The sequence below is a fragment of the Balearica regulorum genome, chromosome 4 (assembly GCF_011004875.1).
Source record: "Balearica regulorum gibbericeps isolate bBalReg1 chromosome 4, bBalReg1.pri, whole genome shotgun sequence".
NCBI classification, from domain to species: Eukaryota; Metazoa; Chordata; class Aves; order Gruiformes; family Gruidae; genus Balearica; species Balearica regulorum.
In genome coordinates, this window is record NC_046187.1 from 71,681,063 (window position 1) to 71,705,300 (window position 24,238).

The 24,238-nt window shown below is 38.6% G+C and overlaps 1 protein-coding gene across 2 annotated transcripts in view; it reads right to left on the reverse strand.

Annotated features, from left to right (window-relative positions):
* The window catches only part of DOK7 (docking protein 7), a 68,669-nt gene that overhangs the window by 18,090 nt on the left and 26,341 nt on the right, over nt 1–24,238 (reverse strand). For both annotated transcript variants that reach the window (XM_075752594.1, XM_075752593.1), the window contains exon 7: nt 20,951–21,825. In XM_075752594.1, coding sequence (XP_075608709.1) covers nt 20,951–21,825 — 875 coding nt within the window. The remainder of the gene's footprint in view (nt 1–20,950; nt 21,826–24,238) is intronic.

The window sequence follows — 24,238 nt, forward strand, 5'->3', positions numbered from 1 at the left end:
GAAGATGCTGCTTTCATTTGGGGAATATGCAGAAGTATACCCACAGATAAAGGACAAAGGACTTTGGAATCCATTATAAGTAATATTCTGTATATTTAGATTATAATATTTTTCCATTACGATTTTTTTTTTTTTTTGGTAGCTATTATTTATAGCTGACTTGAAAAATGCTTTTTTCCTGCCCCTAGTAATTTATTAGGGGTTTACTAATACAGAATACAAAAAAATAATTTCCCTGACTTTGGTTATGTCTGTGGATATGAAGCAGATTATGCTGCCTCTGAAGGTAGCTTCTGCTAGCTTACTTAATGGAATAGACAGTGGCAGACTGCAGTGCTGAAATGCATAAATATCAAATCTTGCTAATGAGAAAGGATCTCACAAGTCTCTGGCAACTTTTTTTCTTTTAAAAACAAGGCTTGTTGAGGGGTAACTTGAGGGATATGAGGGGGGCTGTATGTTACTTAGTTCACAGAGTCAATCAAAACCGGTTTGGGAGGGGGAAAAATGCTTATCTTCTCACCTTTGCCTCTAGGTTCATTAATCTGCACAGCCTTGCTGTCATTCAGGTCATGGGCTTGATGCATGAAACCAGATAGCAAGTCAGAAAAATATTTTTAACTCTCTTCCCATAAATGCGTTACACGTCAGAATATCCTAAATTATGGCAAAAACATGGATAGAAATAAAGTATAGAATCATAGAATGGCCTGGGTTGGAAGGGACCTCAAAGATCATCTAGTCCCAACCCCCCTGCCATGGGCAGGGACACCCTCCACTAGACCAGGTTGCCCAAAGCCCCATCCAACCTGGCCTTGAACACTTCCAGGGATGGGGCATCCACAGCTTCTCTGGGCAACCTGTCCCAGTGCCTCACCACCCTCACAGGGAAGAACTTCTTCCTAACATCTAATCTAAATCTACTCTCCTTCAGCTTAAGGCCATTCCCCCTTGTCCTGTCACTCCATGCCTTTGTAACCAGTCCCTCCCCAGGTTTCCTGTAAGGCCCCTTTAGGCACTGGAAGGCTGAAGCAGAGAAAGCAGAAAACCTGAAAGGAGGTTGAAAGCTCTTTGAAGAAAGAATGGCATTTTGGTTCTTTGTTTATACATAATCTCCCGCAGAGGAGTTCTCTTTCATCATTACAGATGTTACAAGCAACAGTAATGCAAAGAAACAAAGAATAAACTATTTTTATGATGATTGGTTTTCTTCTCCCCACATAGCAAAGTTATTTGCAAAAACAGCATACACTCCTACTTGCTAAACACCTCTGCTCCCCCTGTAAATTCAAGTTATAACTACTTCATTTACTTGCAAATGAAGTTCTGCTGGTTTTCCCTCCCCTCAGTGTTGCACAGGTATAGCACTTCTGCAAGAATGAGGAATAAAAAGTTGGCAATGCCAAACTGTTAAAAACATTTCAGTTGCAGAAACTTTTTTTTGGTGATGTGCTGCTTAATACAAGTTAAAATCAATCAACAGGGCTTTCTGACCCTGAATGTGAGTGAGAATTCAAACTATCATTTGTCTTTTATTCTGTGCATCATATATGACATGGAAATAACTGAAAAGTAAAGAGAGATCATTTTGTTAACGTAGGTACAGTTTGTTCAACAATGGAGTCTTATTTCATGCCTGGAACTCTCAGTCACTCTTATAAAAAATTCTAAAAAGTTTTTCATAAAAATGTACAAATTAGGTAAGATGAGAAAATTGATAAAAGCTAGACAGATCATATCAAATAAATATACTTTCAAAGTCATTATTAGAAGATTAGATTATACTTAACAAAGAAAGATGCAAAAAGGCTAACAGAAGTTGGATGTGTGAAATTACATCAGATGTGGGACACTGATAAAATATAATTGAAATGATAGTGAACAGATGAAAGACAACAAATAACTAAAAGAATCAGATGTGATTAGATAAAAAAATTAGTCTGAGATAATAACAAAAATAAAACCAGTCTTTTGTTATCAAGTGATTTTTCCAGACTGTAAGGTTGTTGTCTTAATTTTCATTTCAATATGCCATATTCTATTATTTCTGCAACTCTGAGTCCTCCCGCTGCCATCCTTTGTAAAAGACTTCACTAACTTATGGTGGCTACTGCTAAGGCAACTTATTATAAAGAATGGTATCAGAAACTTCAAAGCTATCGCTATCTTTTTTAATTCTACAAAACTCAGACAAAATGTGCTTTTGTCTATAGGAGAAACTTTTTAAATTATTATGGCATAATGTACAAATGTAAATGCATGGTTTTCAAATGTAAATTATAATACCTATCTCAATCTCCCATATGATTACACCAAAGAAGAAAAGGGGTAAGTGACCTCACTCAGGTAATGTGCTTCTGTTAGGCCTGCTATAATATTTGGACAATAACTAGCAAAGCGGGTATCTAAATCCTGCATATCTCATAACATAACTCATAAATATAAGTTAAATATCTTTCTAATGTAGATTCTTTTATCTGTGACCCAAGAGCTGAGTGCTGAAGTATGTCATGCATGGTTGGTAGTTCAAACAACCTCACCACTACAAGACCCACAGTAAATGGATATGTACCACTTGTATATCACACATCATGAACTACGTGTCCAGGGCTATTTTAACTCTGGTAGTGATCTGGCTGCTGTCAGATGGCATTCATTTTTGATGTTCTGCTTCCAAATATCTTGGGTAGGGTTCAATGATAGATGTTAGGAGAACCCACTAGTTTGATATGCTGGATCCTTATTCACAGATTAGCTCTGTTGCCCTAAACAGCTAAACAGAACCTAAACTTAGGCATTTATTTCTGTGTGTGTGCAAATAACCATCACAGTACATAATCCTTTTTATAATCAAAATGAGGTTATTCCCCATGCCCCATGTATATTTGGTATATCTTTGTCTTTCTCTCCCCCTCTTTTTTTTTTTTTTTATTTCATTTGACTTCTTTCAAACTTTCATTCACTTTAAATTTAATGAAATATATGATTTACCAGATCAGTTCTCAGTTGAAAAAATTACCAGACACAAATACTGTCCCATATAAAGAGCAGTATGCCTACCTTTCTCTAAATACTGTAATCATTTTCCATGGACTACATACCAAATTCTGCTCCGTTGCTGCTAATGGGAGTTTTAGTCTTTGGACACGAGACCAGCAACAAAGTCCAGATCCTCCCGTATAAGCTCCAAAGCAAGGAAGAAATACTACTGTACTGCACAATTTCCTATTGTTGGAAGAAGTCTGTCAGACAAGAAGCATCATCACAAGCTCATATACGTGGTGTAAAAAAAATAGTCAGGAGCTTGGGAGTCAGAGGAACAGAAAAAAATGAAGGGAAATGCTGCCTTAAGACTAACCCCTCCCATTACTGGCTCTAAGGGTAGGAACTGATAGGTAGCTGTTCCATATAAAACACGTATTTTCAAAAAAAGCCAAAACATTTTTGCTTCATATTTTTCCTCCTAAAAAGGAGGAAACTACACTTCCAAGAAAAAGTAAATCAGCTTCTGTAGATTGTAATGCTGAGCTGGGCTTCATCATCACTGGCAAGAGGAATGAAATGCCATTTGCCTGATAACTGTCAACATTTCAGACACACCTCATCAGTCATGGCTTATGTCATTCCCTTTGTGTATCTTTAGAAATAAAGCTTTTCTTTCAGCTCATCTAAGTTTGGCAGCTTTTTATAGCTCCATTATTCTGAAACTAGTAAGAGTTAGAGTTCTCGGTACAGAAAAGACATGGAGCTGTTGGAGCGAGTCCAGAGGAGGGCCACAAAGCTGATCAGAGGGCTGGAGCACCTCTCCTACAAAGACAGGCTGAGAGAGTTGGGGTTGTTCAGCCTGGAGAAGAGCAGACTTCCAGTACCTGAAGGGGGCTTATAAGAAGGATGGGGACGGACTTTTATGTAGGCCCCGTTGCAATAGGACAAGGGGTAGTGGGTTTAAACTAAAAGAGAGTAGATTCAGACCAGGAAGACATTTTTACAATGAGGGTGGTGAAACATTGAAACAGGTTGCCCAGAGAGGAAGTAGATGCCCCATCCCTGGAAGTGTTCAAGGCCAGGTTGGACTGGGCTCTGAGCAATCTGACCTAGTTGAAGATGTCCCTGCTTGTTGCAGGGAGTTCGGACTAGATGACCTTTAAAGGTCCCTTCCAACACAAACCATTCTATAATTTTATGATTTATAGGTGTCATTTGCTTTAGTCTAAGCACATATATGGAATTTTGCCCCAATCTGGGTCCTCAGACCAGAAGAAAAAAGGCTCAACATAAATGAGAGGCTCCCAATTCTTCTTGATACGAAAGAGGAATTCATACTCAATTGTAATAGAAGGAACTATTTGCACTGTGAGATTTTTATTCAGCACATACCAAAAATGCACTCAAAACAGGAAGGATGGATTGCAACATTGGTCAACTGCATAATTGTCACAGAGAATATGATCTAGATTTTTTCTGCTCTCCCTCTATTTTAAAGCTATTGTGCAGTGTCAAGACCATGCAAAACATCTAGTTTTCCAAGAGAAAATCAGCAAAATCATCACTCAAAATCCAGAGTATGGTCCCAGAAAAGCAACTCTGAAGCAGACTTTTCTAACAATGAACAAACACCCTCATGCCTGCTGTATATAGCAGGTGGCCCTTCATCACAATCCTCTGACTGCTTCACGTAGTTTGTACGTAGAGGGAGGCAGCAGATTACAGTTACATTATATAGTGTATCACAATAGTATCGTGAACTCTCAGCAATTTCACCAAGGAGCAAAGGACACAACGAGAAATTCTGAATGAAGATTTTGAAATTAGCATCACAAAAATAGAAAAGTGACAATTGTTTTTAGAAAATGGAACATGTCTGAAGTTCTGCAAAATTCAGATATTTCAGAAAAAAGAAACCAGTCCCTAATGAAACTGACAGTTAAGGTACATTCCTCCTGAGGATTGAAGTCTATGAGTTACTCTTGGAGCAAATCACCAGGAAAGTTCAAAGCTGGAACGCTTAGGCTGCCACAGGAAAAGAAAAATTCCCGGGAAAGGTCAATAAATACGGGCACATGGAGCAAACCTTTAAAGGTCATCTGCTTTGATGGGCTGTTTCACAAGACCCAGCAGTTGATCAGGTTCTGAACAGAAGATGCAAAATTCTTAAACTCTACAATTCTTTGTAACAACTCCAAATGAAACAGAAACTCCTGTCCACGGCATGCTTAAGGTGCAGGGCTCCAATTTCAGCCACAAACTTCTGATTACTCAGCTTCATCTGTCGCAAGCCAACTGTCGGCTTACAGAAAGATTGCTGAAGTCAGTTCAGAAACATCTCAGTTTGCTCAGCCAAGCCCAAACATCAGCTATTTTCTGAAGCATGAAGCTGGCGATTTCAGTGGCACTGGCAAACCGTGCTCTGTGACACTTTAAAATACGCCTCCTAAAACCTGCGAGATAATCTCAGCTCAACTCACAAGTTACAGGTGTTGTTTAAACAGCAAGAGATGAGAAAGAATGAAAAGTATTGTTTAGTTCTAGTCCAGATTTGTGCACTCATGTTCCCTCTCTCATGTTTTTACAGAGGAACTCTTCAGTCCTGATTTTGAAATGCTTCTGTTGAGAGGGGCATTCTGCTTCTTGCTGTGTGCTTCCCAGCTCTCTGCAGCCACGAGCCGTTTGCCACCTGATCCAGAATACTACCACTGGCATCAGAACGTGACCATCAGCTCTGACAACAACACACCTTCCCTGTAGCATACTCTGAAACTGTCCATTCAAGGGAGAGAAAGAATTGCTGGGCTGAGTCCTCTGCCACAGGTACCGCAAAAGCCAGTACCTGGATCCAGCTGCCCAGGCTCCACCCCAAGATAAAAGCCATCTCCAGCTGCCAGCTAGCAGCAACAGCCCTGAAACTCAGATGGTAGGAGTCTCGGTTGCAACGCCGAAGGGTCACATTTCAAGCTCTGCTACTGATAATATATGGGCACGGGGAAGCTGACACAGCAACGAGGAACATGATTTGCTCGTCTTTTGCTTTTCAAAAACAGACCTAGAATTACTACATACCGAAGAGTCACACTAGGAGTGTGCTGAACAACTGGACTGTCATGAAATTACATGGTCACATACCATTTTTTCCATGGGACATCTGCCTCATTCACTGCACGAGAGGGACACACGTGTAGGTAAAATCAAGATAGCATGAGCGACTGTAAATCTGTCAATTCCTTAACAGTGGGGGCTTAACTTTTCAACCTAAATAACATCCTTTTAACATCACACACATATTTCATTATGTACAAAAGTATTCAGACAGAATTCTAAAGGAAACAGCTATGCAATTCCATCCAATACATATAAAATAACTGGTATAAAAACATCAGTGGGGTTTGCGTCTGTTTCCAGAGACAACTACAATTCAACCTGGCTAGACAAAAAATACAGTCAAGAGCACATACAGCTGCAGTAACACTCCCCCCAAGTACACGGCAAAGTCTGAAGGCATGCAACACCAAACCATCATAAACTGTCTTAACACCAATATCAGCTATACAGCTTATGGTTACAGAGAAATGCCCAAAACCACAACAACTTAAGAAACATAAATAAAGACACTCTGCCGCCTCACTCAAACACAGATTTTGGGTTTATCTTACAATTTTCTGAACTAATTTCATAAGGTTTGAGTTTCTTATGGTTCTTCAAAAAAATCTTTATGATGGTTCCAGATCAAACAAAATTACTAAATACTTTTGTGAATTTGAGAGTCTGTCCTCCCTAACAACAGGCAAAAATCGGAAGAACTGGTTTCTATACAGATAGAAGCACTTCATTATTTCATGGAGGTTCTGTCAAGACAGATACAGTGACAAGCTGCAGAGAGAGATACTGAGGTAGCAAACCCTCTAGGTACATCTATACAAGCAACTCAGATGAAAAGGTGGACACTAATGGTTATGAGTATTACTGAACGGATAAACTCATCTAAGCTTCCTACTTAGACCTCACAGCACAAAGGCATTGGAGGACGATCAGAACATTTTTCACTCCCAGTTCACAACACAGGAGGACTTCCATAGCAGGAGCCACGACTGGGCGGAAGAATTCAGTCAGCCAGAAGAAATATCTAAGCCAGACATAGAAAATTGCCTCTGAGACCACTTTTAATTCAATATTTGATAAACATGGCCAGAATTGGTGCAGAAATTAGAAGGCAGGAACTAAAAACAATTCTTCATGAAAAATAAATACACCATATGCAAATGTCATAGGGTGCAGTCATCAAACACGACAGCTGGGGCATGGCATCTCCTGATTTCAGAGCACAGAACCCTGAACAAATAAACCTGTGAACTGATGCTAGATGAATAATAAAACTTATTAACATCAGCCTTCACTGCCTATCTTTCACTAGATGTATCTCATAACAATCGCTCTGCCATTCAGGACATGAAGGACTCCTTACACAATTGCCATTAAAATAAACCATCAAATCTAGTCAGGTCAGAAATGACAACTTCTTTTTCTCCAACTGTGAGATTCCTTTTCAGAAATATCCAGGTCTAAGATCCAAGGCAGATACCATCCCCGATATAATCTGAAGTTCGGCATATCATATATTCTGAGGGCTAAAATAAAGGCAGACAATTCCTCCGGGTAATTGGAATCAGCTGCACTGTTGCCCCTATTTCCTCAGTTGAGCTGTCATGACTTACAGCAGCAGAAGATCTGTCTGGAATTTTATGAGAAGGAATAATTTTTAATTTAAGCGTAAGACACACAGCAGATTTTCTAATTCAAGATAATGTCAACTTTTTAGAGATGTTTTCATAGCAACATTACATTCCCTTTTCCCTTTTTCAGAGCCTTGTTCAGCTAGGCTCCTGTTAGTTAAACCACCTCTCCTAAGGTACCTACAGAAACTCCAGCTGTAACGCTTAAGCAAAAGAGTTCAAACACAAATTTGTCCTGACCCTTGGAGGTTCAGCAGTGCACCCACGGCATTGCTTTAACCGTTCACATTTTCGCAGGTGGATATGAGTGCTGTTATTCAGCACGCAGCCAAATAATAGTGTATACAGGAGCTTTAGCCATGCAAAAAGACAGGATGTGTTTCTTTTTTAGAAATGGTAAGGCCTTTATGAATAGATAGATGTTTACGAACAATGAAAATCAACATTAACCATAATAGGTTATATATTTGTATTCTTACAGAAAGACAGTAAAATTACAGGCTTCTGTGCCTACAGCTGGATTTTAACATGAAAAGGTTATTTTAAACTGAATTCAGTTCCGATAGCTGGGGGGATAGCTGGGGGAAAATGTTTTTCTTTATTTTTTTAGAGACTGGCACTTCTAAAGTCCTATTGAGTGCAATGGAAACAAAGTAATGTACACAAAGCCAAAGAGGCTTCAATGCCATCTATTATGGTTTATATTCCAATTTCCAACAGGGGGTAGCATTACACTACTACAAGAACTTTTGACATTTAAAAAACACTCAAGTTTCCCCACATTTGCTAGTCTGAGCTTCCTTGTACAACAGATCTCTTAATTTCCACTCATTCTGTACCAAGTGAAAACTCAAGGCAGAGACTCCAGCAAAACTACTGTACCACTGAAATTAAGGCTCAGATGGGGCCCAAGCAGGTATGAATAACAGCAGGCTTGACTCTGCTGTGCAGATAATAAGCAGTGTGGTGTTCTCATCTCATTTTTCTTGTTCAGCATGTAAAAGAAACAGGAGAGGCAAGGTGTACATAGACTGGCTGCAACACCTCATGTTATCCCTTTCTTTTGTATTTTAAAGTACACAAGGCTGACTGCGCCACCACTGAGCATCTCAGTGCTGCAAAAATAACCATGAAATTAGGAGGGCTTGACAAATGGGAAGTGGTGGTCTACATTTTCTTAGAACAGCACATACCAGTAGAAACAACAGAGTCCTGCTGCAGTAGGAGCGTTAGCCCATTTCAAGATTTACAAAGTCAATACAAAAGTACTCTTTAGCAGGAAGCTTGGAGAGACTGAAAATAAATGAAAAGGAGAGTCATTAACATATGCACAATGTACTCACAAAGGGATTCAGGTATCCTTGCTCTCTTGATTAGCAAAGGATTGATTTATGAAAAATTTACACCAGAAGAGACATGTAAGGCAAAAGATCTAATAATCCATTCATTTCTTGACACTGAGACATTCCTTCTCTGATGAGGAAAGGGGATGATCTTCAAGCAACATGCATAAGAGATATCGTACACTTTTCAGTGAAAAATTGCTCTTATGCCACTGTACTGAGAAGTATCCTAACTTATCACAACTGTTCTTGTCAAAAAGTTTCTTATTAACAGGAAATTAATTCCACCAATTATACAAAATTGCATAAAGTATCCCTTTTACTCAAGTTTTCTGTTTGCAACAAGACTTTAAATCGAAGTCATCTAGTCATGAAGAAAAGGGATCTTTTTTTTTTCAGATAAAGAGTTTAACTACAATGCTACAGTAACAAACAGTAAATAGAGAAGTGTTCAAAGTGTGAAAACATTTCAAAGCTGGCAAAGTGAAATCTCAGATGTTAGAGACAAATTAAACCTACCTCTACAAATTCGTAGAGATGGAGAAAGTTTATGTTAAGCTGTAATTACCATTTTAAAACATTCACCTAGGGACTGCTCTAAGTCTTTTCCTTCTTCTACTTCCCCCAAAGAGTGCTGTTCCACAGCGAGAGCTTAGCCTGTGCTCGCACTAAAAATACACTTGGGCCTGTTTTGTAGCCAATGGAGCTATGCCAATTTACATTAGACTAGTCATTTGATTCCTTCCTTCCAGTCCATTCCACATAAAGACATGAAGAAAAGAATCCTTGTTATAACCTGTGCATCCTGCTCCACACAAAGAGAGAACTAGAACTAGAATGGGCTTAATTATGAGCCTAGGAAGAATAAAAATGAAAGCCTTGCAATAGCATCTTCGCATTCATTTGCCTTCTTTTTCAACCTCACATTTACAACTAAAGTTAGTCAACTTCTCCCAGAAAAAAGAAAAAAAAATTATTAACAAGATAATCAATTATCATCATTAGAAAGAAATGGATGGAACTAAGAAGGACAAATAAGGGAGAGAAAGCTCAAAATAACAAGATAAGACAAGTGTTTTCCTTTATCCCCCAACCCATCACTGAAATTATGGTTTGTCAAAGGTAACAAAACTGTAATTAAGCTGCACAACTTCAAAGGATACAGATACTTAACTATGCATGGGGGCTGCTCACAGGCTTCTCCTATATTGGAAAACACTGCTATAAATTACTGGGTATAATTATTTCTGTAGTTTTCCAAAGCTTTCTATAGCAGTTATCTCCATAGCACGTGTGTTCTACTTGACTTTGTGTATCAAGAAATGAGATGAATTGGCAAACTTCATCTGGAAATGTTTTCCTAGTGCTACAGAGGATTCAAGTGTACAGTTACTAGCCCTGATATAGCCCACTTAACACTTCTGTGCTTGTAATAAACCAGATCTGGAAAAGGTTTATATTCCCTTAATATTTTCCGGGCTCGAATTTCTTGTACATTCAAAATTGCTTCCAATCAGCATTGAATTAGCAGAGGATTCCACAGAATCCAGACTACTGAAGAGGATGTGGCTAGGGGAGAGGGAACACAGCCAGAGTTCATGTCCCACTGATTCCCAGCTGTTGAAACAGTCATTTCAGATGACTGACAGCTGGCTGCTGCAGTTTATACTGTGAATAGCCCAATATCCTCATGTGACAAGACTTAGGAGCACAAAGTCAACTTTAAAGCCTCTTTTCTACGTACACTTTGGACCTGGGTGGCATTGAACTGCTTCAGAGAAAGTCTCAAGGACAGCTTGCTTTCATCTACCTTGCTTTAGGAAAGGAAATGTGGAAATACGTAAAAGATAATGCCAAGGAAGACATACAAGCAGAGCTTGTATGCAGTAGAGGCACTTAACTGCCGGCTAGAATCTGTATGTAAGACTCTGGTATTCACTCACCCCTTCCTGGCTATCATTTATCACATGGATCACATGAACAGTCACTTGTTTTGATCTTATCATCCCCATCCCACCCGAGGAAGCTCAGTCTAACTTTTACACACACACACAAAAATTATGTGTTGTTACAAACATATCGAAGCATCAGACTTCACTGGAGCTGAAGCAGAGGGGATGGAAAAACAACACTAGCTCCACATAACATTTTCCCCCACAACTTCTGTCCTGCACCCATGGGTTGACTCACTCCCTGAAGCAAGTTAGAGTTTTTCAAGGGACCCTTCAAGAGTCAATATGTTACTACACTAGCAAGGATGGCCAGAATGCAGGAAGGTCCTTCCCTCCACAATGTCATTTAGGAATGGAACAGAAAAAGCTGTATGCAACTAGTAAAAAGTGGGATAAAGACCACTTTTTACACCATAAAAAAAGATTTGCTGAGTTGCTCAGGCACAGTAAATTTAAGGTTTCATTGTGATGCTGTGGTTCTGACCCAGAGTTCCTACTCTTTGAGATGAGTTTCACCAACACCAAAAAAACTCAACAGTGAGTGTCTACTTACTTAAGGTGGAACAACTGACTAGCTGAAGTCAGCTAGCTTAACTTTAGATCCTCAGACAGCTTGAACTGCTTCAGAAGTTCCTTGTGGTCATCTGCTTTCACACCTCTTGCTGGAGGAAAGCTCATAGTTTTACCTAGTCCCTATTCAGGCAAAATGTCTTTGGACCTCAAAAAAAAAAAAAATAAAAAAAAAATCATTGCATAAAAATAATTTGCAAAATTAAATTTGATGCAATAGGCCTCTCCATAAGCATTTAAGGAAAGAATACATGAAGAAAACATAATACAATTATGTTTTTCTTCCCTTCCTCTGTTGTTAGAAATTGGCTTGAATTTTGGTCATATCCTCAAACATGTTCTTGATATCTTGGTCCTTTCTAAATTCTAAAAAATTGCTCAACTCCCCAGCTAATCCCATGCTTCGAAAGAACTGATTTGCAGCTGCCAGGTTGTCAGTTGTAGACTTTCTGAATCCACTGAGTGTAAGAGTTCCTGTATTAATAACTTTTTTCCAGTAACTCTGCAGTTCTGGAAAGACACCATTCTTCAAGATCAATTTCACACACACAAAAAAATTCTGTTGAAATAACTTATTCAGTGCCACTGCTCTGTGATCTTTCATTAAATAGAAAATGGTTTCAAAATATTTGTTGAAGTTATACAAATTAGTGATAGACTTCCCAGCATTTAAAAAAGAAAAGAATCGTAGAGCAGCTGCTCCATCCTGGCGGGTTGATTTTCTTCTTTAGTAACTCTTATTAACGAGTTCATTTTCTGTTCACTGTTCACTCGAAAGGCAAACAATTTTCTGTCTCTCTCACTGCAGCCTGGAAAACATCACATTTAATATAATCTTTAGCACTTCAGTAGAATTGTCCACATCCAAAGTACTGTAGAAACACCATCCCATCAATCCTGACAATAGCCTTGGGAAGTAAACATTAGCCAGATACAGATATTATACAGCTTGGAGGACTGAAGTAAGCTGGTCAGAGCCACAATAATAAAACCATGACACAAAATTCCTAGATCAGTCCAAATCTCAAGCTTCTTACCTCTCTTGCACACCCTCAAATTCTCCTCCTGTTTAAAGTGAGACAGTGTCCAATACACTGTCACCTGCATTTTGCCACCACAAATTCCTGCCAGGTGTCTGTATTAGACAAGTGGCTTTATAGCACAGCATGTGCATTTGTAAAATGTGTTCAACACTAAGCCAGGCAGGGCAAGAACACCAAAGTTCAGTATGGATTTCTTCTGTATTTCCTGAGGTCCATAGCAATCCCCCACTCTTCTAGTCTCTGCTATGTGGACTTTTGCAGAATTGCCTTTCTTTTCTTCTCTAGACCTCTTCCCTAGCATGTCAGCAGAAGCATTCATAACTATGCATAAGAGAGCAATACATAAAATCACAAGCAACTTTAAAACAGTCCGTCCTGAAAACTGTTTGACAGGCACTTCTATGCCTGAATGGCTTACCCACTTTTTCTAACCCTCCTGCCTATGGGAAGTATTCATTCTGTTCTATTTTTCAGTGACTCATTCCTTAAATTGGCTTCCTTAAATTTTCTTGTTGAACAGGTAACGAACAACTTTCTATTCAGTGGATTTGTTGCCACACTGGCCATTTTCTTGCTAACAAATGCCAAAATTGCATTACCCGTAAGAAGATGTTGTTACCATATTATTAAACTTTACTAAGCCGACATTAGGACAAAAAAATTGTTCTTTATGAAGGAAGTATTAAAACTTGGTATAGAAAACAATAAGAATTACCCTACATCACAACCTCTACATGACTGATACCTTAAGGATCTAATCTGATTACAAGTCCATATGGGATATTATCAGCCAGACTGAAAGTATTTCCATAGATACCTTGAAGTTATAAGTGTGTTGGGCATCTTGAATTACCAAAACTAATTCCACTCATATGTCTTGTCATGGGTTGTGTACAAATTTAAGCACAGTTTGTGTAATTTTGTTGGAACACTTTTCATCCTTCTGATTTGCATACATCCAGTTTTAAGTGGCTCTGTCAAAAAGAGTTGGTAGGAAAGGTCACACCCCTACTGAGCATCTATTTTCAATCCTCTCATCTACTCACAGTGAGCTGCTGTCAACCCTCCAGACATCCCATCCAAATGATTGCTATCCTACTGACACTCGCCAATTCTTTCTGAACCACGCAGTTACTTTGATATCAGTGACTGTTAATCAAAGCAGAACATTTTCTGCATAGCCTTCTTTAATCCATGATCTTAAAAATATAATGTTGGTAGGCATTACAAACATTTTGCAGAAATGCAAGTCAAGGAATTGAGGGTTTTTTAAAGTAACTTTGTTTATGATCTTGCAGAAGGGAATAAACCACAAGGGAATCAAAGCTAGGAATTTTAATCCAGGGCTGCCACTGGAGTTATTTGTTTCCTTCTGAGTTCAGCTCAATGTAATCCATGCTTTCCTAACCTCTTTTTGTGGTTTCTTCCTCTGCAGGTGAATTCTACTTTCTCCCTTTTACAAAATGAAGATAGAAAGTGTCTGCTAACACTTTATAGGATTGTGTAGAATTTTTCCAGAATAAAAAAAAAGTAGATAGATGGGAAAAAAAAAAACAAAAAACCCTTCCATTTTCCATTGGCCACATTCCAAGGAATCTGATGAGTCTCTTTACAACTAGATCCAAACTAAAAACCCCAAAAACCCTACATTCCAAAGGGAGTAATTTTTTTCCAGTTTTTATTGTCAGGCTCCTCCTCTTTCAATACATTTCTTTCTCTCTCTTCAGAAAAGCTATTGGTTCCAACAGAGGAAGAAGTAGCCATCAGTTGTAGTAATAATAAAAGCTGTTATCCAGCTTGATTGTATTTAGGGGAGGAAGTAGATTTTCCCATTTGTTCATTCTGATGGGTATAAAAGGTCAATACCATGGTTTATCAATATCTTCACTGGCTCTCTGACAGAAAAGCAATGCAGCAACATTTCTATTTAGTACAGAAGAATTAATTCCTCTGAGCTATGTTGTCTACATTCCCTTATGTAGGAAAGTTCTCCCTTCTCTTGACATTATTAATATCATTTCACTTACCAGTGCTTCTGTGGCAGGCACTTCTTTTCCTGTTACAGACCACAGGCTATCTGTTCCACTCAGTGCCTGAGCCCAAGAAATGCTGAGAGTTTAATTCTTATTATTCTGAATTCAGATTAGAACCTTCATTCTTAGCACAAATACTGTGGGGATTTTTTCATCATGAAGAGTATCTTCAGTACTATTTTTTAGACAAGAGGTAAGGCAACCTCCTACAGTGCCGAAAGCAAGTCAGATCTGCACAGTTCTGTTAGTGTTGGCATGTCTTGTATCTTACTGTGATGTCTCAAACCCAAAGTCATACCCACTAAGTGACTTTCTCCACGCAAAGCCTGGGAAGAGCCAGGTCACTTCTATGAACCCTTACCAGCAACAGCAAAGAAGAAGGAAACTGAGTCTCTTCTTGATTATTTGGAAGCAAAGCCCATTGCCAAGCAGCATAATAATATTGTACAAAATAGCAGCTATAAACTGAGAAGAAAAAAATAATCTCATTTCCCCTCTGAACTGTTGATAAGCAACATCTTAAGACAGTGCATAAGCAAACCCAACAGCACCTTAGTAAGAGAATGGGAGTTAACTCTGTGATAGACTTGGGGTCCTGGCCAAAACTACAAAAAGGAACACAAAACAAATCAAGCTCTAAGCCTGACACTACATCCACCTCTTTTATGCCCCTTTCCTCTACCAGTCTGAACTGGAGAAAATACTTTTGCTTCAATCTTTGATTTGCACAGTGCGGTGTGCTTTTGTCAGCACAACCAGCTGCAGAAATGACTGCATTTCATTGTCAAGGACAGCAATTATCATGGATTCCTTCTGTTTCAGAAAGATGTTATAGGGAAATTGGTGTATTTAAAGATGCCTTTGAATTTGTGAAAAGCCAAAAAAATAACACTACTTTATCGTAAAAAAATTCAGAGCCTTTTACAACAACTGCAATGTAACTAAAACGCCAGATTGCCAGATCATTGTCCAGCGCAGTCACCTCATTTAGTGGTGACGTATGTTATGGAAGATGCACCTCACTGCAGGTTAATGTATCACAGTCAGAACTTAAAGAAAAATAATTGGAATTAAATCTTAGAAGAGAGCACAAATGCAAATTTTCTAATTCATGCCAAAAGCCAATGGTACCCAGAATCGATGGTCATCAAAGCATATGAGAGGTCCACAAACACACTGTCACTCAGGTCAATAATACTGACAACCAGCTTCCAAAGGTGTAAACTGTTCTTGTTATAGTTTTGACTGTGTGTGCTGCCTAACTGCCCTGAGCTCTGAGATTAGAGAAGAAACAATGCTGTAGATGATGACAAACGCATCCTTCTTAGCTACAGGCTAAATTCTCAGTTATTTTGAAGGTGGGAGGAAGCATAAAATGTTACAGCGTCACACATCAATAATGTAAAAACATCTTTGAAGAGAGATGTAAAAGGTGTGTAATTACTAATAATCATGTTCCTATACTTCTAGAGAAAGCAAGGTAAACACACAAGGTGTTCAGTCTCATGAGGAAAGAGGTAATGACTCCAACAGGAAAAAAAAGGTTACATTAAAGTTGCATATAACAATATATTGTGATTTCTTTAGTATGTATTTTTATGCTACATTAGAAAAGTACCTGATTAAAAGCCAAAAAAATTGAAAACATTCTCAGTTACATGGACGTGACAATGTAGTCTACAGCCACTATTTCTCAAGTCTCATTGCACCAGTTTACACCTTATAAGCCTTCTCTTTTACCACTTTCCAAAGCAGCATTGACAATGAAAGGAAACATACCAGCTAAATGCAGCTTTAAGGACTTCATACAGTATTTGGAAGACCACGGTTATACTCGCAACCCAGTGACAAGCTGTTCATGACCTTGGTTAAATCAGTCCAGGCAAGACCACAAAGCAGACCTCAGTGCAAGATGTGCTTTAGAGTTCAAGTCCCTTCTCTGCCTGAGGATACATCAGCCTTGTTTCTCTCTAGGCTTGTCCCTCCCTGGTCTACAACGCACAATGGAAACACAGATATTCATAACAGCTCTAGATCTACTCGGAGACTCTGCACTCACAAAAGGTTGCATGTGATTAACAAGCCCTGCAGGGACACGGTGCTGCAAGATTAAATACACTGAGTAAAGCCCCGACTCAAGGATCACAGTCCAGACATGCACGTGCCTTCTCTTAAGGTTGTAGTGCAAAATAAAGCAGTTTCTAGGAACAGACTAAAAGAGGTAAATGTCCTACCAGCTAATCAAAGCAGCTCCCCATTTAAACAGAGATCCACATCTCCCCCAAGGCAGGTACCAGATCTCCCTATATTGTGTAGGGAAGGGTTCTTAGCCACTCAGAGCTGTGAATCCTGCTACCTGACAAAACTCCTAAACTCTTTTGTGCATCATGACCACAGCATTCCCGTATTTCCACTTACTACAGATATGCTGGGAGATTCGAAGTTTGAGGCATACAGTTACTGTGGTAGCAGGAACTATATAAATACCCTACAGAGGATTTGGGTAGACCAGCTACTAATTTGGGACCATTATCTCCAAGGAGGTTTTGGTATTTTTAAATGATCAACTAAAGTAGGAAGTTGAATACTAATACAGGATTGATGATACAACCACACACAAACTGACACTTTCTTTTCTCCTCTATCATGGCAAGTTAACTACCAAAGCAGTAATCAAGCCTATATTTCTACATACATAAGAACTCATACTGACGTAAATATGAGTTTAGGGTGAGTTAGAAATACATAAAAGTCATTCCTACTAATAGGCACCTTTCAAGCTGTCAACAGTGATTTGAGCATAACACTAAGCAGTGTGAAGAGACAGCCATAATCATTCCACATTAATTCAACTTGCAAGAAGATAAAGGTCAGGGGACAAAAAGCAAAGCAAAACTAAAACCAGTACTTGTCAGATGGAAAAGGACAAAAACAGTTGGAAAATAAGTTTATTTTTCAGACTTCTAAGAAAATTTACAAACAATGGTGGTGTAAAAAAAAAAAAGACACCCTATAAAAAAGGTTGACATCATTTCTCAAACTATAGTATCAAATGAAGTTACAGAGCAACAAGTGTACAGTGAAATTCTATTCATCAAATTAGTATTAGCTAAGTAGTTGAAAATGTAGTAAGTAAAGTCTAATAATAAATCTCTACAGCCTACTCAGAAATCCCATAACAATCCAACATTCTGAGCTTAAAATATACTTACAATACACAAAGAATTCATCTCTGCAATCATCTATACCACTGAAATCATCTAGGCAAAAATTACATAGCAAAGGCACACCTTGTGAAGTTTGTAAAGAAGGACATCTTGAGCATGCTACAATAACATACAACAAAGCAAAACACCCTGCATGCTTGCTTATTAATCCCCAATGTCTAATACGAAATAAAATAAAGAAAGAATAGAAGCAATATTTAGTGACTTTCTTCATGCTGGTTCTATTCTTCATCCAGAGTGAAACAGAAAGGCTTCCTTGCCCTATTTTCTTTTTGAACCTTGGCAATTTCCCAGGGTATGTTCTCCCTATGTTCATCATCATCCTTGTCATTAGTGGAGCAGGTGGTTCTTAACCAAGTCAATCCCAATTATGAACACCACCATGCCTTCCACATTTGCATGTCTTCATCCTGCAACCTGTCCCCAACTCTTCACATGCTGAACTCCAACACACACACACAACGTGCCCAAATCTAACCTTGATTTGCCAAAGTTTACATACAGGGCAGAAAACAAACCAATGCGTATGTCCTTTATTACTGCTGCAGACAGTTCCTCTATTCAGGACACTCACTCACTTTAAATAGTAGGCATTTAAAAACCATTAACACAATTTAATTAACAGCTTAACTTGAAATTGCAAAGGAACTCCAAACACTGGAACACTAAATCCTTTTGAATGTGAATTTGAATAAACATGAAAACCTGGTGTCTTCATTAACCCATAAATCAATTCCTCCTGGCCCTAACTGCATCTTAAACATATTCTCTTCAGAGTACAAGGAATAAGAATTATTTTTTAGTTACAGTGTATGGATTTGTTCTTTCACTGCATTCATCAAGAGAAAAGCCAAAGACGGTGTCCATTAAATACTGCAAAAATACCTCATCTTGACAATTCAAAACAATGTATCGAAAGGTTATTTTTTCTTTCAAAAGTAAAAACAAACCCATGAGTCATTCCATTTAATGAGTCTTCTTTCCCAAATGCTTACAAATAGGTAGAAAAAAAAAAAATGTAAGAAGATGATGTGCATAACTCATGCTAAAACAAGAGTTGGTAAGAATATTGCACAAGTGTTTTTCTCACTAAATCTGTTTAAATATTGACAATGCCTGAAATTCTTGCCAACTGATATTATTAGGACAACTAGAAACACCATGAAAACTGAAAACGCTTTGCAATAAAAGACGTAGGAGTGTATGTTGTTGGGTCAACAGGCAGTTAAAGGAGTGACATAATTTAGCCTTTAATGGCTTTGAAGATATACAATGGAATACTCACTTTCAGCTTCCTGTCTGCCACAGATATGCAGGGTAAACTTTGATAAATTCATGTCTAAACTGAAAATTCAGATCACCCAGAAACATTTAGAGCATGTGAGCTAACTGTACCTTAACTAATTATTTCCTCACTGCCTATAACAAAGACATCTTGGAGCTTTCTGACCCCAGAGCAGAGCCCTTCTAGGAATCAGTCCTGTTCATTTTCCCCAACTCCTCTCTAACTCCAGGCAGCAGACACACTGCCTGTGTACCCCGTTGCCTGCACTGAAGAAAAAACAGAAGTGGGAGGCTGAATCTCAGGCTCTTGCACCTGGTCAAGCTTTCAGAATTAGGCTAGAGAGCTCGTGAGGGCCTTTGGTGCAGAGAGCTGGCAAGGATGGTCTGGGAAGAACACTCATCCTGAAGGTTACTGTAGACGTAACCTTAGCCTGTCACACCAGTGCCTCCCTACCGCCCAAATGCTGCAAGTACATGACTAAGTAACACCCAAGGTGCTGTTACAGAGGCTGTACAAGCACCTCAGGCAGACAGCATTTTCTAGATTTCAGAGACATGAAGGCAGTCAATGATGCAAATGCACAAAACACCTAGTGAGAATAAAATAATCCCTTAAGTTTATAATATTTTAATTTGTCTCTCATAACTTACTGTACACTCAAGCCCTTTTCATAGCAGTAATTTATGTAATTCCACATGCTCAATTAAAAGGTATACACTTCAATGGTAATACTTAATTCTTCCAACACAAATCTCTCTTGCTGAAACCCTACTTCACACACTCCTTAATTTGAGCACTCCCTCTAACATTCCCAGCCTTTCACAACAGCTCACCAACACAAACAGCTTTAACTTCTTCTAGTTTAGCAAACACATTCACCAAAACAGTCTTCTCCAGAATAGGTAAAACCAGAAATATTTCCTCCGTGCAATGTACAATTAATGTATAAAGCTTATTGTCATAAAAAGCCAAGAATTTCGCGGTGTTCAAAAAGAACTTATGGAAATATCAGTCATAGTAACAGACACTGGCAAATGTGTTTAGAAAGGCATATGAATCTCCATGCTTCAGGTTTTAAGTCTTTATGTGACCGGTGATCAAAATTATTTTTTCCTGCAAATACACTGTCCTGGTAGTACACCACTAGTGAGTTTTCATACAACTCATCTAAAGTTTGGCTAGTTATAAATATAATACTGGATTAGTTGATCTGCTGTGGATTGCCATGCTAACTTGACTATCTTTTCTTTCCCCAGTGAGAAACTTCACTAATCTGGCTTCTTGTGCAAGACACGCTCAAACTACAAAGATAAAGAAAAAGAAAACATGAATAAAATTACAAAATATGTACTGTGGTCACCTAAAGAGCAGCACATACTATTTGGCCTCCCTTCTTTCTTCTTTTGAAATACCAGCAGTAAGACAGATCAATGTCCTTAATTCTAAATTACTATTATATGACAAATTCATCCCTCTGTGCCTGTAAAGTTTCTGTCTCTGTAAGCCACTCACATACACCCAAAACCAAATTGGCCAATCTAAAAGTAATGACTGATGGCCTATATTGTTCAGTGTTTTCTTGATCAGGCACAGATTTTGAGGAAACTATGTGCTAAGCCTCTCAACTTGAGCACAAACAACACAAAAATTATTACCTGTTCAAATTATTATAAGGAAACAACAGTATTTATGACTTGCAACTTAAGTCATTTTAAATTAATCATGCTCTATTAAGTAAGGCTTGTTAGCATCTGCTCAGTGTTAGGTATTTACCTTTAGTCCACCACAGATTGGACAAGCTGAAAAAAGAGCTCTTGTCATCCCAAGGTGGGGGCTACATGTGTCATAGGGGTCAGCTGAGGCCCCACTAGGTGGTGACAACACACTACTTTTGGAGTCTGACACCTGTCCTTGTGGTTTTGTGTCTGACCACCTCGAAACCAAATCCACATATGTCTCATCACTTGAGTCCTTGCTGCTTTCTGCAAGTAAGGATGAAGGTCTCCCTCTGTCCTGACTGTGCTCAGGTACCCTCCGTTCTTCCAAGTGTGGTAGTAGCAGTTTTGGGTCACTAGCACCTTGAGGTGACATGGCCTGGTCCTTAGGTAGTGTGGAATCTGCACTCTTCGGTTGCACATCTTTAGAAGCTGCCTGTAACAAACTCCTGGGTATATCGTAAATATGTCTGAGAGAGCTGGGAACCTGATACTCTGATCCCGCACCTCTCTGGGGCTCACTGTGAGGACAAGTACATAAATTCTGATCCGAAGGAAAGTTCAATGGCAGGCTTAGCAATGAACCAAACTCATCACCATGGCAAATGTCCAAGCTCCCAGCATAGGAAGAGAAGCTTCCAGAGTAAGAAGAGTGACTACCGGTAGCTATTCCACTGTCAGAAGAACTCTGACGACCTATTTCCTGTAGCTGTCTGGATCGGAGGGGCTTTGGAGCCAGTTTCGTGGTGCCACGTGCCCCTTCTGGAAGGGTCTTTTCTTCACCGAGATGAACGCCCTTTGCAGCTGCCAGTCCGTGACTCTCTTGAGAAGTGCTGGCTGAAGATTGTTCAGGCCAAATTGTTAACCTGCTCCCAACACTAACATCTGAGTGGCTGGTATCTGAAGACGAGCTTGAAAGACTTCTATCATCTCCTAGAAAAGAAGAAAACACATCAACCTATGTTTAAAACACAATCGACAGATTGAAGCATGGCAAGCATGAACTAACAGAAAGGACTCTCAGATTCCATCTGCTTTTGTAAAGGGAACTTCCATCAGAAAGCCAGAATTCCTACAGAAATTCCTATCCCCACACGAAAAATAAAATGAAAATAGTATGTTACCTTGCCATAACCCTACCACATTATGAGCATAATGCATTCAGGGTTAAACTTTTAGAGTTTATGCACCAAGTTCTCCCCTTTTCAACCATAGTTTACTTCTGTGCAGTTAATTGGTTTTATTTTAGGTACTCCTATCATATCATAGGGAATAGTCACAAAATCCCATGCTCAGAATAGCTGAGGATGCTCTGAAGAAAACCTTGTTACTGTAACCCAAAGCCATATAAGACATTTCCATGTTTCTCTTTAATCTGAATCAACCAAATTATTATCTTATTTGTACTTTTTTTCTCTAGTTAAATCTTATCTGAATGACAAAATGAATATTAAAGAGACTGCAAAAATAAAATCAAACTTAAGACTGTCCTGTTCTCTTCTATAAGCTCTCCTACACTGTACTTCTCCTTAACATCCATACCAAAATGCAACCATACATCACTGTAACAAACAGAAATGAGAATACCACTGTTATAAAAATGTTTACACATCTATATACGAAAAGATCTTCCATAATTCATCTATGCACATATTGAAGGAATTCTTCTTTCTCACTGATACTTGCAAGAAGGACACTTTTACAGGTAGCTACCACTATGCAAGACAGAAGATGGAAGAAAAAAAATTAAACATTGGCATGAAAGGGCATAAGGACAAAACACAAACATCACACAAATACATACACAAAAACAAACAAAGAAAAAAAAGCACTTTCTTGTAGCAGCACACATAGTCCACAGTGTTATTTCCTTCCTTCTTAATAAAGAAAAACAAAGGCTGACAGCAGGATCATTTTGTAGGCATTCATTTTAATTAATTTTATTAATTTTAAACCTTGGGCAATAAGTTGCCAGATGGTGTAGAAAGAGGAAGGGTCCACTGCAAATTTTGACCTGAGCTGTTGGTTTTATTAGGCTGTCTCTATGCTCAGGTGTTGAGGGAAAAGTTCAGAACAATTTTCTTGCTTTTCATGAAGTAATTCTTGATATATACTATCACAAAATAGCAATGTTTATCCCTTGAAATCTAATCCTTTCTTTTCCTCCAGTGCCTATTACATGCCACTGGCTTGTGACCCCTCTGTAACTCCTCAGATTAAATTATACAGCTGTCTAGACAGAAGGCATGAATAACAAAAATATTAGTGTAGTTCCCAGCAACATGCCCAGAAGAAGAAATATACTTGTTAAATAAAAGTTATTCTGCTTACAAAAATATCTGGTTTTATTGAAAAAATGATTGTTGTATTTATTTGAAATCACTTATCTTAGACAAATATTTCAGGCACTTTAAAACTCTGAAAGGGAAGCCCTCACAGTCTTGAAGAAAATGCTCTGACTAGGTAGAGCTACATGTTCTCCAAGGCAGTGGCAGAATCTAGAACTCCAGGTTCAGGCAAATTTCCTCCCATCAAACCTACAGGGACAGTCTTCTTACAATATTTCCCATGAACACAAATATTTAATTTCCCTATGCAAAACTCAAATAACAGAATAGGAAAATCTTACTCTAGGATTCCTCATTCTCTGAGGATTATAACATTCTTAGAAGAATCAGCTCATAAATTCAAATAATCTCAAGCAGAGAATGTATACAATGTCATGTTGCATGTTTTCTAATCAGAGCAACTGGATAAAAAAAACCCACCAGCCATAGTCCTCTATCAAATCTCATTTGTTTTCCATCAATCTAGACAAGTCTAGTAGTTATATGCTAACTAAGAAAAACTTAGAAAATCTCAGTGGAATTTAGTCACAAACCACATTACTCAGCAATGTCAAGACTAAAGTAGCTATGGACATGTATAGAAGCATACAAGTAAGTTCCTGAGGCTCTTCAGAGGGCCATTTTTAGGCTTGTAGGCTTTAGAGTCAAGAGAAAAGCAGATGTTTTGAAGATCTAACTTCAGTTATTAAACAATTCATATGGAAGTTCGGGGCATAGGCCCTTTTACAAATCCAGTGCTAGACACCAATTCTATTTTAATACATAAACAACTCTAAGGGATGATACCACCGCAAAGAGCAAGAGTAATAACACTTAGAACCAAAGCACAGGAGTCCAGTTTTTACTACAAAAAATCTGCTGTAAGCCTGATGTGTGAACTATACAAGTCAGTTCATCTCACAGGTTAGAGTGAGTCAAGTACTTAAGCAGATACCAAACTTGACGCAGACAATTCTTTTGAAGTTGGACGTGCACAAATTCAGTAGGATTCAGCATAT